The sequence below is a fragment of the Eucyclogobius newberryi genome, unplaced genomic scaffold (assembly GCF_026437365.1).
Source record: "Eucyclogobius newberryi isolate DKJ021-1_F unplaced genomic scaffold, fEucNew1.0.hap1 SCAF_4, whole genome shotgun sequence".
Taxonomy (NCBI): Eukaryota; Metazoa; Chordata; class Actinopteri; order Gobiiformes; family Gobiidae; genus Eucyclogobius; species Eucyclogobius newberryi.
This window is the reverse complement of record NW_027316056.1, coordinates 14360682-14379676: the sequence shown is the minus strand read 5'-3', so window position 1 is coordinate 14379676 and position 18995 is coordinate 14360682. Positions and strand designations below refer to the sequence as shown.

General features: G+C 47.1%; 1 protein-coding gene across 1 annotated transcript; it reads left to right on the top strand.

Annotated features, from left to right (window-relative positions):
- Positions 1-2350: 2350 nt before the first annotated feature.
- Positions 2351-16149, top strand: LOC140378264 (axin-2-like). Its single transcript, XM_072464028.1, is given in 12 exon segments — positions 2351-3208; positions 5500-5640; positions 7845-7947; positions 9755-9895; positions 10438-10847; positions 10925-11018; positions 11020-11078; positions 11158-11367; positions 11453-11528; positions 11531-11553; positions 12267-12392; positions 14603-16149. Coding segments are annotated over 12 exon segments (2325 nt in total). The 5' UTR covers positions 2351-2393; the 3' UTR covers positions 14730-16149.
- Positions 16150-18995: the final 2846 nt, after the last annotated feature.

Here is an 18995-nt window from a genome sequence, read left to right as displayed (position 1 = left end):
TGGGGATAAAATCAAATTGTAATCTCACCCGTGTGACAATCTGCTATTTTGGTCAAAATCGTGATTGACTCATTTTCTCTTAATACTTTTCCCCACCCACTTCACCCACTTCCACCATTGGTCAGCCTCAGGAAGGCACTGAGTGAGTGACAGGTTGATTTAACCAATTGCAATGAGTGTGAAGGTTCAAAATGAGTTGTTATATGTTTTTATAGCATAATATTACACCCCTGTGATTCCACATTCCAGTCTGTCCTGGTTTAGATCGTATTAATAGAAGTAATAGTAATAGGCTCCATCTCTGAACAACAGCTCGGTGTGAATTCAAAACAAAGATCTCCTTCTTTGGCTGCTCTAGCTAAAATAATAGTCTGTACTAGAAAAAAGCAAAAGGCGGAGGTATGTTTGCTTTCTGTTCTGTGTTCAAACTTGTGTAGTGTAGTAACAGACGCAGCAGAATAACGCTATTGGCGCGGAAGATCACTTACTTCTGACGCTCCAAAGCCTCGGGGGAATTGGCTCGAGATTGCCTGTCTTTGATAAGGTCCTGACTCTCATGTAAATCCTTCCTCCGCCTGAAAAAGTTGAAATCTCACCGCTCGGCTCATCGGCGCACAACATTACCAACACTTCACATTTACACTGTTTTAATCCGCGCACGTGTCGGCGATGCGCGTGAAATACCGTGCGTTTTAACCGTTCCGCGGCGCGTTTCTCCGCCGCGCGCGCCGCTTTGTTTGTTACGCATCTTCCGGGACCAGGCCGGGCGGTTCAGTCACTTTGAAGTCCCACAGTTAAACCTCCTTGAGCCCGTGTTGCGCTCAGAGAAGAGCCCGCGGGGAGGACGCGCGCACGCCTGTCTCCAGTCGCGACACAAACGCGAGGAAAAGACCCGTTTGGCGGTTTATTTCACGCGCGGGCTCACAGTGCGCCGTGTCGTCTGCGCGGCCCTCGTTGTTGGCGGATACTTTACTTTTCTAATCAGGGAGGCGATTGGGCGACTATACGGATGGTAAGTTGTCGCGAAAAGCCGCTTCTCAGGCCCCCTCTCCTCGGCCCCGCTTTGATGTGCCGCCGCCGCGCTTTGAAGTTGAGAAATGCGGGCTATGTTTCTTGTTTGTGGGCGAGAGAAATACGGTGAGATAGATAAGAAGCTTATGTGTGCGGCGGTGTGAATGTGGAGACCAGATAAAACGTGAATATTTGTCGGATCTTGCTGGGGAAAAAGTGGGATGTGTTCCATGGTTACACCCCCCCCCCCCCCTCCTCTCTCTCTCTTTTGTTTTTTTTTATGATTTCTTTTTTTTTTTTTTTTTACCCCTGAAGAGTTTGACACCCCCAGTGATCTACATAGTGCTGAGCCTGCCTCCTCCCGGGTCAGTGTTGAACGGGACAGGCTACGTTCTACTACAGTGTCCGCTCGGTGCTGGCGCGGGACACACGTGCGCACGCGGGAGGAACAAAACGGGTTCCCTCTTTTTTTTGTTTTTGCGCGCTGGGCTAAACTGAAAACACCTTTTTTGGAGAGTTTTGTCACTGTTGTGGACTATAGTTTTTACCCTTCTGCAATGGTACGTGGACGTTATTTCCCCGCAAGTTTGACCGTTTTTTGGGACAGTTTTGGGAGCACTTGTTTAGTGTCCAGAGCCGCGCGCGTGACTGTCCGGGACATCACCTTTTTAGAGAGTGTCCCGCGTGCACTTTGGCACTTTTGGATGTTTTGACTGCTAATGCAATGGGTGTCGTGGTGGTTTTAAAACGGGTTAACGCGCGTTTTGACTCGTCTTAAGAGGCTGTTCACGTCGATCTGTGGCTGGCGTTGCATCGTTTTTTAAGGTCATCGAGGAGCGCGCGTCCCGATCCAGGTCCAGAGGGGCTCGTGAGGGGGACGAGTGTGGGACAGTGTGGGACAGGGGGACAGGGCTGGGGACAGGCGGGTGCGTCCGAAACAGATTGGGTTTAATTGGAGCTGAAGCCTGTGACACGGAGTCGTTAGGAGAACACGTGTAAGCCACAGTTGTGAGCTTTAAAGAGGAAACGCGCGTCTGTGCGTTGATTATTCTTGTACAAAAAAATCTGTTGTGATGTGACAGATCAATGCGCGCGGAGAGCGTCGGCTGCAGTTGATCTCTCATTTAGATTATAAATAGATTAATGAAACGGGGAGAAAAAACTACTTTCATACTTCCTTTCTCTGAACCCCTGCGAGGCTTTTGAAAGGGACTGTTTACTTGATGTCTTTCTTTTGAAGTTTCAGCGGGATCTGGCTTTGATTAGATCAATACTTTGTGTTCCAGAGTGAAGAGGAGCTGAGAAGCTCCCCCGCTGCTTCCAGAGAGTGAGGAAGGATCAGACGCGACGGCACCGCTCACTCGCCAACCGGAGCCAGAGCCATGAGCAGGGCGCTAACGGAGCACAGCCTCACGAGCTTCCGCGAAGATGCCCCGCGTCCTCCGGTACCGGGCGAGGAGGGAGAGGCGCCGTGCATCCCCGCCGGCCGCAACATGAGAGCCCAGGGCAAGGCGAAAGACGTCCCGGCGCCGGGCTCCACGCCGCGGCGGAACGAGGACGGACTCGGGGAGCCGGAGGGCAGCGCGTCCCCGGACTCGCCCCTGGTCCGCTGGACGAAGTCGCTGCACTTTCTGCTCGGGGACCGGGACGGCGCGCACCTCTTCCGGACCTTTTTGGAGCGGGAGAACTGCGTGGACACTCTGGACTTCTGGTTCGCCTGCAACGGCTTCCGGCAGATGGACTTAAAGGATACCAAAACCCTGCGCGTGGCCAAAGTCATCTTCAAGCGGTACGTGGAGAACAACAGCGTCGTGGCCAAGCAGCTGAAGCCGGCCACCAAGACGTTCATGCGGGATAGTATCAAGAAGCAGCAGATCGACTCGTCCATGTTCGACCAGGCGCAGACGGAGATCCAGGCGGACATGGAGGAGAACGCGTACCGGATGTTCCTGACCTCTGACATATACCTCGAGTACGTGCGCGCCGGCTGCGAGAACGCCGCGTACGTCAGCCACGGCGGCCTGGGCAGTCTGAAGCTGGTGTGCGGGTACCTGCCTCCCCTGATCGAGGAGGAAGAGTGGAGCTGCAGCGACCTGAAGGCGAAGACTCTGGGGGCGGTGGTGGGGCTCTCTGCAAAGACCCTGAGGGCCACTGCCACGCTCCGGACCGCGGCGGACGTGCTGCAGAACAAGTGCAGGTGAGACCACAATAAAAGCACACGTCAAAAGCAGTAAAGTCCAAATATAAGTGCAGTTGGTTTGTAGTGATGGGAATACATGTGTGTAGGGGTCAGAATTGGTCAGAAAACTAAAGTTCTACAAGTTTTTCATCAGCGTCCAACATGTGAATATGACTTTTGCTGCAGCATTGCGTTCCCACGTTGGTCCAGCCGCATTGGGTTTGTGACAGGTTATTTAACAAATGCCTAAGAGGAAGATAAAGGCAGCTGATCAAAGGGTCTCGGAGGAGCATTGCCTGTATATTTGTGCCCTCCTGCCTTGCAGTTAGTCAAGGGTTTGGAGGGGTGGAGGGGCGGGCGGCTACAAAACATCAATGGATCTGAGCCTTCCTTTTAAGTAAACGGTGTCTTGAAGGCAGCCCTCTCCTGGCTTGCTCAAGTTTCCTGTGCTTTGAAACCCTTCCTCCGGTTCAGGCATGAATACAGACACCAATCCTCACTACTGCTAACACAAAACACTATCAGTCTATTGTAAGTCTGTCTGCTCTTTATCCTATTGATTAAGCATATTGTTGTTATCCACGGTCGGAAAATCTCCAAGGAATGCTAATACAAAGTTAAAACAAGTTGAGCGGCGGGTTTCATGCCAAGCGCAGATATTGTTCTCTTGGTCGGAGATGAAAGCCGAGCTGTTTGTGGAAAGCATTTGGGCTTTTATCTTAAGCGCTCGTCCCACACATTGTCCAACAGCTGAAATCTTCTCAAGCCAAGAACATTTGCAAAAATAGGATTTTATGCGCCGGGCCGCATCAAAGAGAAGTTTTAACTACTTTGTCTGCACATCTGGTCACAATTATTACAGAAAGCGAGCGAGCGATGACAAAGTCTTTCTACTTTGCTGTTGAGGAGGAAAAGTACAATTTAGAGATAATGTCCAAGTTTCCTTTCAGGCTAACTAAGCATTCATAACGACAGCACATCAGTTTGAGCCTTTTGCACAAGAAGGAAAAGCCTGTGTAATAATTCAACCTAAAGTCTCCCAGTGGACGGGCGTTTATCACAGGGCACATGTCACTGTACAATTATTGATTTGCTCAAACGCAGCGATGTCAAGTGAAGCCACCACCATTAAGCACTGGGGATTTGGCATGTGCACATCTCCTGGTTTCTTGTTTTTCACTCAAAGAAGGAGCCCCCGCCCTCCCCTCGCTCTCCCCCTCTCTCCCCCGCTGCCCCTCGCCATCTCTTTAGGTCAACCAATTTCCATTTCAAACATGTGGAACTAATTTCACCACTGCAGACCTCTTCTTCTTCTTTAAAGTTTCTCCAAAAAACAAAACAACTCCAGCAGTAGATTCAACTATTAGTTTGTGTGCGTGTGTTTTTTTTTTTTTTTAACTTCAGTTTGTTCCTGTTACTTGGTGTACTTCTCCTTGACTGGCTGCTTTCGGGGGTAGACTCGAGGAGGGGAACGACAGGAAGGGGGGATTTCATAGAAGAAGAAGGGGGGGGGAAAGGAAGATGAAGAGCAAGAGAAAGGGTTGGTGGGGGTGCGCAGAAGAGCCCAGCTGTGCTAAATACCTGACTCTTTGCATGGAGCTTCCAAAGGTCAGGTTTGTGCTCGGGGCCTCGGCTTTAGTCATGCTGGGTTCTCCTCTCGGCAGAAGGCATTCTCATAAAGAAAGGGGCCCTCCTTCCCCTTTTCTATCTCGCTTTCCCTCCCTCCCTCTCTCGCGCTCTCCACTCTCCAAAGCTCAAGTTCCCCCTTCACGAGTGCAACAGGAATGCAACACAGCAGGAGAGAGGAGGAAAAGACAGGGGAGAGAGCAAGAGAGAGGGAGCTGGTAGGGAAGGAGGGGCCCCCAGACCGGCTGATAGTAAAAGAGAGATAGGCACGGGAAAATACAACGCTATGTTAACAGCAAAGTAGAAACATATACACAGTGTGGATGAAATCGGTAAAGGCTGGTGCAGGCGCATGTACATTTGGTTAGCTGGATTTGGAGAAGTAACTTGGATGACATGTCGTTTACAAAAAGAAAAAAGGGGGGGAAAAGCACTGGAAATTAATACCATAACGGCACAAACGAGTTTTACCCCCATTTATTGGTTTTACTAGACATATATAAAGAATCTATGCTAAGAAGCGACTTGGATGAGTGGCAAAACATCTTCACTCTGAACAAACGCTTAATGACCAGAGGAACCTTTTTATGAACTTGAAAAACACACAAGTTAACAAGTTAGCTTAACACGTACTGCGCTGATGTTGAAATACCACATTAATCCTCCTCATTGTCTTTGGGCAGGTCGAGCCGCAGAGGAGACCCAGCCAGCCCGTACTTCGTCAACTCCGGCTACATCTTCGCCCCCGCCACCAGTGCCAACGACAGCGAGATCTCCAGCGATGCCACCACGGACGACTCCATGTCCATGACCGATAGCAGCGTGTACGTATCATGGCTTTTCCGTCTCCCTCCCCTCGCTACGTTCTTCCCGTTTGGAGTTGAGTCAGAGCTTTCCAGGAAGCCAGTTTAGAAGTGTGAGAAACAATTTGGCCCGGCGGTGCAGCGGGCTCAGCTTTGGGACCGAAGTGTTGGGAAATAATGGATGTAATGTATTTTAATTAGCCACCGTGATTGACTCCAGGTAATTCTATTAACGTGCAGTTGTTGCGTTGGCCTCGGGGGGGACAACTCTGGCAAAGTCATTACGTCTGAAGACCTTTTTGAAGTTTATTCTGATGCGTTGCAGGCTGCGCAGCGAGCAGCAGAAATCTGGGACCGTCTTGATGTGGGCGGGGGCGTCACCTCATTCTTCTCAGAGTTGAAATGTATCCATCCCACCCACCCTTCTGCCACAACAGACTTGTTTTTTTCATATCATCTAATCGCTTTTTCCCTTTGAAGCGCTGGAGGAGACCGCGGGGGGAGGGAAGTGACCATTCAGGCCTCAAGACAAACTCATTGAAAAATGTTGGCACCAAATGAAAGCGGGCTTACTCACATGGTGCTTCAGTTTCCTGCCACTGGCCTCGCAGCGTGCTGAGATCATGTGTCTGCGAGGCTTTCACACAGGTTATGCTTTCTAGACCTTTAGGACCAGGCGAGGAGGAATTGCCCCCTCACCCTGCCTCCCCAAACGCCTCACCTACCCCATCCCGGGCTCTCCGCTGCACCCTTTCGGGCCCAAAATCGGGGAGAGGTGAGGCGCACGGTGCAGGAAAGTGAGAAAATAAAGTGCATGGAGTATAAAGGGCTTAACTGAATCGCTTTCAGCCTATTGTTAGGTGAGGGGAGCTTAGGGGGATAAGAGGGTGGCTGGCTGCTTTGAAAATGACTTGCACAACTGAATAGGAGATTCCCCTAAAAAAAAAGAAAAGAAAAGGGCCCCTTCGTCGCCAACCTGCCCCAAACATCCAACGGTCACAAGACTCAAGAGTATACAGAGACACTTTGGATTGATGCAACAAAAAATATAGAATGAGTTTGGCCGGGGTTGTTGGGAGTGATGTTTCGGAGCCAAGTTTTGGTTTCTTGTTGGCGCTGGAGTTCCTGTGGGCTTTTGAGGCTAAACTTTCAAAGAGTTTCCTGTGTGTCTTCCTGAGCCGCGAGGGAGGACGACCTGTTGTCTCGAGGGCACAGTTGTTTTGGTGGCGAGTCCGGTCTGCGGATGGCAGTTGTGACGGTCACTCTGGATGTGGATAATGATGGTATTGGAACGGCCCTGTCGTGAGCCAAAACGGGTTTTAATGATTTACTGCAAAGTATTCAAAAGTACAGATGTGGCCCCGTCCTGGCGCTGACAGATATGAATACAAACACGGGCGTTTAATTTGTAGGGAACAGTTTGATTATTGTCATTGTGGTTTAAAGGCACAGCGCACATTAGAATCCCATTCCACAGATAAAGAACAAGAAGCAGAGGATTTGGGAAGAGGGGTAGCAGAAGGGGGCGGGGGCTCTCTTTTTGCTTATATCTTATTTATGGATTTACTTGGACACTGGGGAATGCTGCTGCACCAACTTCAAACATTACCTTATCTTACAAACCAGCCTTTTGATGTTGCCGAGATCAGAGGCGCACAGCAGAGCGCTTGCCAAACGAAGATGGCAGCGGGTGCATATGTGCATGAGTGTGAGATTTCAAAGAGGCAGCAGAAAAAGTAGCGTTTGGGCTAGGTCAGACACTTCTGAGCCTCCAAAATGGCCACGATAATTGGCCCAGCTTAAATGGCAGCTGACTGGAAAAGCTCGCCGAGACAGAAGGAGAAGCGGAGAATAATGTGCTCGGAAATAAACGCCTAATTGTCCTGAGACTAGTGCAGCTCGCGTTCGACCGCTTCCATTTATTATGAAAGGGCGACAAATGCACGACCAGAGCTGGGGCTAATTGTAATTATTGTCTTTTTTATACGTCAACGTTAACAGGAAGTGATGTTATCTTCTGAGACGGGCTGAAAGTTTTAACATATCTGCTTATTGTTGTCGTTTCAAGGGCGCCTCTGCCTGTTCATGCGCTTGTAATGAGCTCACTTGGTGGTTAGCGCCTTTGTTGGGCCGGTCCACCGCTAAATGGACTCCCTGTTTCTTTGTCTGGGTTAGTTTTGCCAATAACTAATCGGGTTCTGTGTGTGTTTTTGTTGTTGTTGCAGAGATGGGATTCCTCCGTACAAGCTGGGCACCAAGAAACAACTCCAGCGAGAGATCCATCGCAACCTCAAGATCAATGGCCAAGTTTCTCTACCACACTTTCCTGTAAGCATTTCTCTCCTTTGTAACGTCTGTTTCCCCCCCCTCTTCCTTTCCCCTTTTTTGTAATCTGCTCCAAACTTTTACCCGCCGCTGACAGGCAACTGGGTCCTGATTCCCCCGAGGAGCCCCGACTTATTTTATTATTATATTATTTTCAGAGTGAATGTTGTGACAGAATACTACATTTCACTCCTTTGCTCGTTTTCATATAAAAGCCAGGGTAAATGAAAGGAGAGGATTTGCATACCACTTCACTTGCTCCTCTGCTGTTTGGAGCCATCACTCCCTTCCCTCTCCCTCCTACTGTGTCTGTAGGCTGTAAATATAAACCACTGCAGGCATCTTTGTATTGCCGCCGGTGTGAAAGTGTGGCATCTGTGAAGCGCCCTTGATCAGATATGGTTTTGTCGTGGATAATTACCCTCATTAGTTAGGCTAATGTAGTGAGGTTGATGTTTAGATGCGTTTGGAGCATTTGATCTAAGTGCTGTTGTTTGAGTGGGCGCCTTTACCCGCTGACTGGATGCGATTGGCCTTTAGCATAGGTTTCATGGCACTACCAGCACATTTCTTCAGTTTTTTAGGAAGTTTACTGTAACTTTTTACTTTCAATCATATCAAATCATCAGAATAAGGCAAATCTTTGCTACATTTCTGTCCCAACTTTTCCCAATGCAGAACACCAGGGTCCTGTAACAGTCAAGTGTGTAGTTCTGGTGTTGTTTCTGGGTCTTAGGTAAAAACAGGCTGTTCTTTTGTCTGGTATTCAAACACAGGTAGTGTGCGTGTGTGTCTGCGTGTGTCTGCGCGTGTATGTGTGTGCGTTTGTGTGTGTGTGCATGTGATGGTGTTGTCTGTTCCTCTCTGCTCTCATTCCTCTGTCTCTTCCTCTCCCACTTGCTCTGTTTAATGTCTCCCTCCTGATGGCTCTGTCTCCCCTGATGCAGCAGCCCCAGGCAGCGGGGGCCCCGTGCAGGGCTGGCGCTCCTTTGCCAGTAGCTTCGCATGCCTTTCTTCTTCTTCCCTTTATCGTTTCTACAAAGAGATGAGAGGAACAACAAAAAAAGAGTCAAAATCAAGAAAGCCAGTGTGCCAAATAACAAAAGTGAGAGAGGGAGAAGCGGCGCATATAGCTAAAGAAAAGGCAGATAAAGTGAACCGAGTACCTCTGAGCTGCCCCGCGTGCAGTCAGAACTAAATTACTACTTCTCCTCAGATCTTCCCTGTATTTGACTCTTCTATCCGCTTCCTCCCTCCTCCTCCGTCTGCGCCATCATTGCCACTTCACAAATGCACATCTCAATCCTCTTCCTCTTTTTTTCATGCTGTTAATTTTGTCCCCCTCTCGCTTTCTCACCCTCTCCTCACTCTCTCCCCGCTGTCGATATCTGGCTTTTATTCTGAGATTTAAAGCTGCGTGTCCCTCCCACCCCTAGTGTGCGTTTGATGTTTGACAAGGGCCCTTTGAAGTGTGCTGACTTCAGAGGCTGCAGAGCTGATGGCTTGGTTGGGCTACAGAGGGTGCAGGCAGGGGGCCTCCCCTCCGAGCGAGACCAACTGCTACCCCAGCACCACTACCCCTTTTCTCTCCCCTCGCCCAAAGCCTGGCACTGCCAAGGGCACTGGGCATGATAAGATCTGGGGCAGGACAGGCGGGCGAGAGGGCGCAGGTTAGCCGTGGGGCAAGGGCATCTGGATTAGGCTTTTGGAGTTGATGCAGAGTTTTAGAAGATTAGGACAAGGACAGTGGATTAATGTAGCACACTGCATCAGTCACAAACATTAAAGAAAAATCTTTTCTCCCACACAGAGGACGCACCGGCTGCCTAAAGAGATGACGCCAGTGGAACCCTCTGCTTTTGCGGCACAGCTCATCACGAGGCTGGAGAAGCTGAAGCGAGAGCAGGACACCATGAGCTCACTGGAGGAGCGGCTGCAGCTGATCCAAGAGGTACCAACTCCCAAACACAACTTTGTCCTTTGAACAGAACTCTGTTTAGCTTCTGTTGGAAGTTAAGCTAGCTTGGGACAAGGGTCTGTAGTGCACTACAGAAGCTTTCATGGCAGCTTTCACATACTCAAGAAAAGGCAAAAGAAATTTAAAAGCTTGGCTTGGTTACTTCTGTGTCCGCTTCCATTTCATGTGTGGGAACATTTCAACTTATGCTTCTAGAAAACACTTGAAGTAGCTTCAAAAAGTTAGCACTTAGCAGCCCTCCAGTGGCACGTTTGCTGAATATGTGTAGTGCCAGTCTCCTTGTGAAGAACAGGCACACTCTGCATTATAGATGAAGCACACCCAAAGCCTGTTAGCCAAGATAACGGTACAGCAAAAAGGAATGCTCAAATCATGTTATCCAGCCTTAACTCGAGCACACTTCAGAGGGGGAGATAGAAGTTGGTGCAAGTTGAGACGTAATTTCTCAGTTTTTTTTGCCTGTTTCTCTGTGACTGGTGAAACGTGTCCATTGACCACAGTGTTGTTTCTCTCAGGAGGAGGAGAGAGAAGAGAGCGGGGACCTCTCCAGCAGCACTGCCCTGCACCACCCTCTGCTGCCTGCTCACAGTCAGGAGGAGGACCCCCAGGCCATCCTGGATGACCACCTGTCCCGTGTCCTGAAGACCCCCGGCTGTCAGTCGCCTGGCGTGGTGCGTCACTCTCCCCGCTCCCAGTCCCCAGAACGGACCATCTCCTCTGGGACCAGCTCCTTCTTCAGCGCTTACCCCACCACACCCAAGCTCCACGCGGTGGGCCGCCAGTCCTCCAAGCACATCCACCACCACTACATCCACCACCACCACGCAGCGGCCAAGACCAAGGAGCAGATTGAGGCTGAGGCGGCTCAGCGCGTGCAGTGCCTCTGCCCTCCAGGGGGCGCTAACTACTCTGACTACACCCCTGCGTAAGTGTCCAGAGGTGATATCTTTTACCTGAACGAATAATTGTCCAAAGTCTCAACGGACTCTTATTGTATTTCAGGCGCTGCAGCACTTTGTCCAAGCGGCCGCTGAAGGCCACTGAAGACCCCCTGTCCCCACCGCACCTTCCTCTTGACGTCACAGATCGCTCCCACCCAAAACGTTTGGCAGTGGATCCTGGAGAGCGAGAGGCAGGGCAAGCACAAACCAAACAGGTACGACACGACTCTTCTGACACAACTGACTCATTTGTCACTTTGTCTTGATTGACCTGATTCACCTCTGCTTTTACAGCACTCAAGGCCTGAAGACGCTGCCTGGCCGGACCCACTCCTCTTGGGGTGGAGGCGGGATCGGCAGTGGGGCACACCTCCGCAGCCACCACCCTGGTCACCCCTTCATCCAGGACCCTGCCATGCCCCCCCTGCCCCCACCCAACACCCTGGCCCAGCTGGAGGAGGCCTGTCGCAGGCTAGAAGAGGTCTCCAAGCCCCCCAAACAAAGGTACACTAACAAATACACATACTTCTCAGCAATTCTGTATTTTGTGTTTGAATGCAGATAAATCATTATTTTCTTCTTTTGATAGGCATTCAACTGGAGCCAACAGCCTTCAGAGAGAAAGAATTCACCCCACAGCGTCGCTTTCTTCTGGAAGCAGCTCACTAACCCTGGACTCCAAGCAGACGAGTACGACTCTTTTGAAACCGTCTCTCTAGATCCAACATACATGCAGTCCTTTTCTTCATCTTGGCCGCCCTGCTCTAGCCACTGTGTAGCTCTCCTCCTCTCAGATTTTCCTCTCCAAAGAAAGATGTTGTGAGTCAGCATAGCAAAGTCTTTGAACTCCTCGTTTTTTTTTTTTTTTAATCATTTAAGATGCTTTAATGCTGAATGCCTACCACACACACACACACACACACACACACACACACACACACACACACACACACACACACACACACACACACACACACACACACACACACACACACACACCATGTAAAGCACTAACATGAGGGCAGTAGCCCCTGGTAAACACCACAGCTCGTGCTTGTGTAGTAGATAAACCAATTTTATGGCCTTCTATTACGACTTTCACATTTAAGGCCCTGTACCCGATTTTCACTTTTGTCAGATCAAAACAGCCAGAGCTAGTCAGGTTTGTGAGGAGTTTTTAAAAGCTTGTTTCACCAGTTTAAAGCAAAGTCTGAGCGAACAACTCCAAGCCTGCGAACAGCACATTAACGTTACTTTCGAGTCTGTGATCAATAAAATTGATTTATGATTATAAGCAGTTTTATAATAGTCTATCCCACAAAACACATTTCATTCTACTGCAATAGAAAAATGGTGAAGCACCTTTTTGATATTAATTAAAAATCATTTCTTTTTGTTTCCAGGTCAAAAGAGCTTGTGGTCACCTACTTCTTCTGCGGCGAGGAGATTCCTTATCGAAGCATGTTGAAGACCCACTGCCTCACACTTGGACACTTTAAAGAGCAACTTAGCAAGAAAGGCAACTACCGGTAAATATCCTTTTACCATGTTTATTATACAGTATGTGGTATGAATGCTGCGGCTGTGTCGTTACACTAGTCAGTTCTCGAGAGGAGAAAGAGAAGGGGGAAGCGGAGTGGATTTTTCTCACATCTGGTACTGATTTTCATGGTAAGGCAGCCTTAATAAACGTGCTTTGAAGCTTGGGCCAGTTTATTTAGTGCACAAAGACTGTTGCCGGGCTGTTCTGAGGCCTCCTCCACACGATTGCGTCAGGTATTAAAATCAAAAGCTGCAAGCACTTTGTACTCCTAATGACGGACGTACACTCTGCTACAATACAATGGATTTAAAGGGTACAAATCTATGTATACTTCTTCAAATTGGAATCCGGTTTTGATACAACTTTTGGCAACGGCAGTAGTTGTACAGTACAGCGATGGGCTTTATTTGTCCACATTACTCAATATATTCTGACTTTAAGGACATGTAAAAGCTTTGCCACATGTTGTGCAACGCAAATCAACCAAGGATCAAATCTTGCATAGAACATCTGGTTGTTTAGAAAGGCGAAACTGCAACAAACAAGTCACATAACTGCGCTGAAAGAGAGAGATGGGGGAGCAAAGGGAGGGAGGGAGAGAGAAAGGGGATCCGAATGTGTGGAGTTCATTAGTTTGGAGATGGCATCGGTACAGGCCAGAACAGTACAACTCTGCTCTGCCAGAACATCTTAGTGCCACATGCTGCAAAGAGAAAAATAACAACAACATAAATCAATAGTCTTCTGCGTCTGTCCTGTTCTGGTTCGAAATGACGTTTTATTCAATATTATTTGGCCCGTTACTTTCAATGTCACTTTCCTGAGCATAAACGATGTCCATACTTTTGATCGTTGTCTTGTTACGCACCAAAAAACGATCAAATTTCCTCCTCTAAATTCTAAACTTCGCTGCTAGCTGCACAGCCCTAAATTAAATATTAACTTTGAACCGTCTAAAAAGTGCAACGGCAAAGATTTCAGTTGGTTTGAGTTACAAAAGTGGGGATAGTTAGTCATTCTATCCTTGTGTATTGCTTTATTTGTCAATCCACAATCAGCGCGGAAAGTGCACATTTGTGTCCCGCATGTTTGAATGAATCTAAATGGAGCGTCGAGCAAAACCGCAGTCACAGTTTCTCTCTTTCTTGTGTCGAGGCGGGATAAAACGAGGCATTTTTCCATTACAAAGCTTATCATTAAGTCGCCTCCTGCTGATCTTTTCGCTGGGTTTAAAGTGCACAGGAGCAATCATTAGAAGCTGTGGGGGGACCAGTAACCTCCGGAGTTATCTCTGCTGAGAGAGGGAGAGAGGGGGGGGACGAGCAAGTGACCCCTGACCTCATAGGAGACTGTGTAAGCAGCCCAAAACTCAAGGCCTGTGAAGATGCATCCCCTGTGGCTGCGGTTAAACGTACACTCAAAATCTGATTATTGGACTTGTAAGATGATTTAAAATGACACGTAAACTGCAAAAAAAAAAAAAACATCTGATTTCCTTCTGATCAGGGTCCCTCTAATTACTCACTGGCATGCAATTTAAACTGTCTTAAATGTCCAGAAATCTGATGATAATAATCAGACTTTGTAAACACAGCCAATGTTAAGGTCAACATCAGATCATATTCATTATTAGGAATTGCAGGTATAAAGTTGGTAGAGTTGTACTGAATTTTGCTCAAGTCCTCATCCTAATGTTGAGAAAGATGCCGCGATTGTTAGTTCACCAGAGTGACAACTTATGATTTCAAAATGCACAGTTTGTGTCACGTACAAAGTTTCGTGTGGGCGTGTGTCTTGGGTCCGGGCCACGTGTTTATGTTTATAAGATAAGATAAGATAATCCTTTATTGTCCCACATGGGGTGAGCGTGAGCAGTCGCTGTCAGACTCTGCGGCACCTGAAATGTCGGCGTGTGACAAAAAGACGCTTTACAACAACCTCTAATTAACCCTTCAGTTTAATAAGAGCTTGCAGGACAGACAGGCGTGTGCAAGGATAAGATGCAGAGAGAGAGAGAGGTAAAAGGAGGGAAAGTTGTGAGTTGGATCCATTTCTGTCCCGCTACAGAGGTGCAGGTGCTGGTATCAGGTGCGCTTGTTGTTGCTTGAGATGTGAGATTCCCCACAAACGCCAAACGAGTGCTTTCCTCAGTGTTTCTAATCGTGGTTGGTGTTGTTTTCTGTTTCGTCTGCGCAGGTACTACTTCAAAAAGGAGAGCGACGAGTTCGAGTGCGGCGCCGTGTTCGAGGAGGTGTGGGAGGACGGCGCGGTGCTGCCCATGTACGAGGGCAAGGTCCTGGGCAAAGTGGAGAGAATGGACTAGAGCCGCTCCCAAAAAAAAAAAAACAGTCGGACCGGAAACTACGAGACGAGCAAGAGACTCAAAACACTTTTTTATTTCTTAATTTTAAGCTAAACAGAGTTAATATATCCAGCACAAGAGGAGTGAGTGAAGGAACACGAGCCAATGAAGTATGCCGAAACCCAGAGGAGCCGACGCCCCTCTCTGACTTTCTCAACCAATCAGCCTTAGAAACAAGGAGGAAGGACTTGATTAAGGATGATGATTGGAGGGCACTGGGAGAAGCCCCGCCTCCTGAGAATAACCACTGAAGACTGTTGATGAGACTGTGGTCCAATGCACAAGAGAGCGCTTAAGACGGCGCACCAACCTGCTCTTAACGTTACACTCCAACTTTGTACGTGTGCATATACATACTTGCATATATGTATATATACATGTATTATATATTGATGCTTTGTCATACGTTGAAAGTTTTTATTGAGTATTTATTGAAAACCCCCGTCCCTTCTAATCGTTTGTAAACCTGTGTTCCCCTCCCCGTCTCCAGCCAATGGGCAAGCTGCTTTGAATGTTGGGAGAATACTGTGGTGATGTTTAGTTTATTTTGACTTTAGTTTTTCAAAGGACATGACACTAGCCTAGCACCTCCCATAGCCTTTTAGCCCAGTGTGACCCAAACTAACGACCTGAACCACGGTCAGTTCTCATTCTCCAGTCAGTCCTATATGCTGCTGATAGTTGGTCACATTAATAAGTTTATCACACAAGCTCGTCTCCCACTCTCTCTTCCTCCAGCCACACAGCCCAGTAGTTTTGTTGTGCCTTTGTTTGTAAAGCAGGCATTGCACAGGGGGAAAGAGAACAGATAACACACAGAGTGGAGACCTGGCACCATCTAATAATGCCAGTGTTTACAGCCGCACACCAAAATAACTCGTGCTAACAAGAACGTTTGGGTCACTCAGAATGACTTCTTCAGTAAGTCAGCTAGTCTGTCAAAAAGTTCAAAAACACAAAAAGTGAAGATTCTGGCTCTGAATCGTTGAATGTTTGACAGTAACTTGAGCAGAGCCCGTTCACAGTGTAATTATGCATCTGCAGTGATGATAGTACATGTACACATGAACTTTCTGTGTCCTGGACTACAGCACCTGTGCCTACATGGACCATACCATGTGCTACCCTGTTTCAGGGTTTAATATATATCCCTTGGTTTTCAGAAGGGTCTTATGTTTAAAAGATATTTTTATGCTTTTAATAATATCCTGTAATCATGTTTTTGTTTTTTACACCACAGCCTTTTTTAATTTCATGCTATCTTAAGTGTAAATTATACATTATATAAAGAGTTTCATTTAAAGATTTACATGGACCTATAATTATTGTAATTATTGAGAGATGTAGCCTTTATTAAAGTTTTATATTTTTCAAATGAAAACTGCCTTGTCCCGTGTTATTTGCTGTTTTATTTCCCCCATGTGCCATAATCTGTTTTATAAAACAGATTGGTTTTAGGTGTAAAACTTTATTGACAAACAGTACCAGGCTGTCACGGCAACATGCAGTGCAGCCTTTGGTTCCAGCGTGCCGTGGTGCAAACATATACCATGGTTACTCATAAACTAGTGGTACACACAACTGTAGCAGTAAAAGTAAAAGTTTAGAATAGTGATTGGTCACGGCATATTACAATCCATAGAGTCAGTACAGCCACAGTGTTGAGGACTGGTGAGGAAAGCAGCATTCTCTCTTCTCTTAAGAGGTTAGCTGAGGGACAGAGGCTTAAAGAGGGGCAGGTGGTCTTTACCCATCTGGATTCTAACCACCCTCAAACACGGTGCTAATGCCTCCCTTAAACGGCTGTACTCAAAACAATGATGAGGCAGCAACCATGACGGACCATGAGTATGTTCTCACCATTCTGAAACCTTAAACTTACCCTATTTACTGGACTATAAGTCGCACCAGCCAAAAAATGCATAATAGAGAAGAAAAAACATATAAGTCGCACTGGAGTATGAAATGCGGTTGCAAGTGCGTATAAGTCGCTCCGGAGTATTAGTATAAGTTGCACCCCAAAACTATGAAAAAAGGTGTGACTTATAGTCCGGAAAATACGGTAATTCTCTATACTCATTTTTATACCACAATGAGAATTGAATTTTATTTTAGGTTAACGTTTAAAACAATAGACTGACATAATAGTACTTTGTTTTCTAGTTCTGCTAAAGCTCAGTATAATTCTGAAATGTTCTGTTCTGATTCCGTTTCATACTGTTTCAACAATAAAAGCCTTTTCAAACAACGTTTTGGAGTTTTTCAATATAAAAGCACTTTCAAACAATGCCTTTGGCTGCAACAAGTGGAGTGCAAGTCCCAGCGGTTTGATCTGTCCTGGAGTGTAATGTGGGGTTCACACCACGTCCAAACTGCAGTGGTGGAAGATAGAAGTATAGTCATAAGTGCAAATTACATATTACATTTAAAAAAATCGACTAAAGTAAAGGTTTTGAAGTACTTATTTAGAAATATACTTTATAAATAAAAAGTGATTCTTTCACACAAAATTTGAGAACTGTTTTATGTGTTAAATGTAGTGATTATGGTAAAGAATTGTGCAGATTGTTGGTCAAATTCTAATAATTTATGTATAAATGTATGTATTTTGTCTGCTCAAAACTGGGGCTTGAATTCAAACTTGCTATTTTTCAGTTCTGTGATTAAAAAATGTAGTGGAGCAAAAAGTACAGATATTTGCTCTCAGATGTACAAAGTAAATGGTAAATAAATGGTCACATTTATATAGCGCTTTTCTACCGTACTCAAAGCGCTTTACATCAAGGAACCAGTCACACACACATTCACACCCCAGATATACGCAGACACTGGGGGGCAAGTTGGGTTAAGTGTCTTGCCCAAGGACACAACGGCAGTATTCACATGAGGCAGCTGCGATCGCACCGCCAACCTGCGGGCCAGTGGATCTGACCGCTCTGACTGAGCGGGGAGTCGAACCGCCGACCTTTGGATCAGAAGACGAGCACTCTACCACTGAGCTACTGCCGCCCCTGTAGTAAAAGATACACTGTAAAAACTACCAAAGTAAAGTACAGATACCAAAACATTTTCCTTTCAGTACAGTACTTTTACGTTGGCAAACCAGGACTACAATCAAATAAGAACACGCCCTCAATTTAACCACTGTGTGTCATAAAAAAAATAAAAAAAAACGTCTCTATTAGTCTAATATAAAAACAAGTCAAAAAACATCACAAAAGGGCCGTGGCCTGGGACAGCGTGGATCTCTGTGTTTGTATTTCATCACCGCAGTGGTCCTATTTCCCCTGAGTTTGGGATAAAAGGCACAGCGTGGTCCAAACTTCAAAACACCATCAACGCATTGCCTTTACCCAAACCCTAACACCCGTTCACTCGCGCCTTTAGCTGCACAATGAGCCGCTGTAATCGGGCTGAACCAGCTCCAGAGCGGGGGCAGGTGTAGCTCGCTCAAAAAAAAAAAAAAACTCCACCGCCGTCATCGCCGTCATCGCCGCCGCCGCCCGCCGCCGCCCGCCGGCGCCCGCCCCTCGCCACCCGCCAACTCTATTTTTACTGCCTCTCGGGGGCTCGCACTTTGAAGAGAAACCTATCCAGGAAAATTGCTTGCATTTTTCCTCACTGAAGCGCTGATAGATGCACATTGACCATTGCATTCCCTAAACTCCAAAGTCTTCTTCAACTCGTGCCTCTTTTTCCTCCCCCCCCTCCATTCTCTATCTTTCCTCTCTTCTCTCCATCCCTCATCTCTTTCGCTCTTCCTCTTCGGACTCTTTCTGTGGCATTCCTGTCCTAAAAGGTGCTTTGTTGGACGGCTTCTAAAGTTCCGGCCTTCACGGAAACTCGACTTCCATTTTATGCTTGAACCTAAATTTTAATTCGAACCACAAGACGGCCTTCACAGCGTCGTGGCATCAATGGGGGAACATTTGAGCTCGGTCGCTTTGATTTCTTTGGCACACCTTCGCTTCACTCCCCTGTATGTTACTTCAATGTCGTCTATAGCGCGCTGCAGAATTCACGTTTCTTTCCATTGTGATGTCGCCCGAAAAGTAGTGGAGTAGAAAAGACAGGGGCCTGGCGGCAGAAAGAGAGTTTACAGCAGGGTTGTGTTGGAGAACTGCATTGGAAGTGGAAAGAAGTCATGTCTAGTTACAGTTTTAGCCGTTTTTTTGTCGATTCAAAATCAATCTTTCAAATGCAGCTTGTAATTTAGAAAAAAGAGAG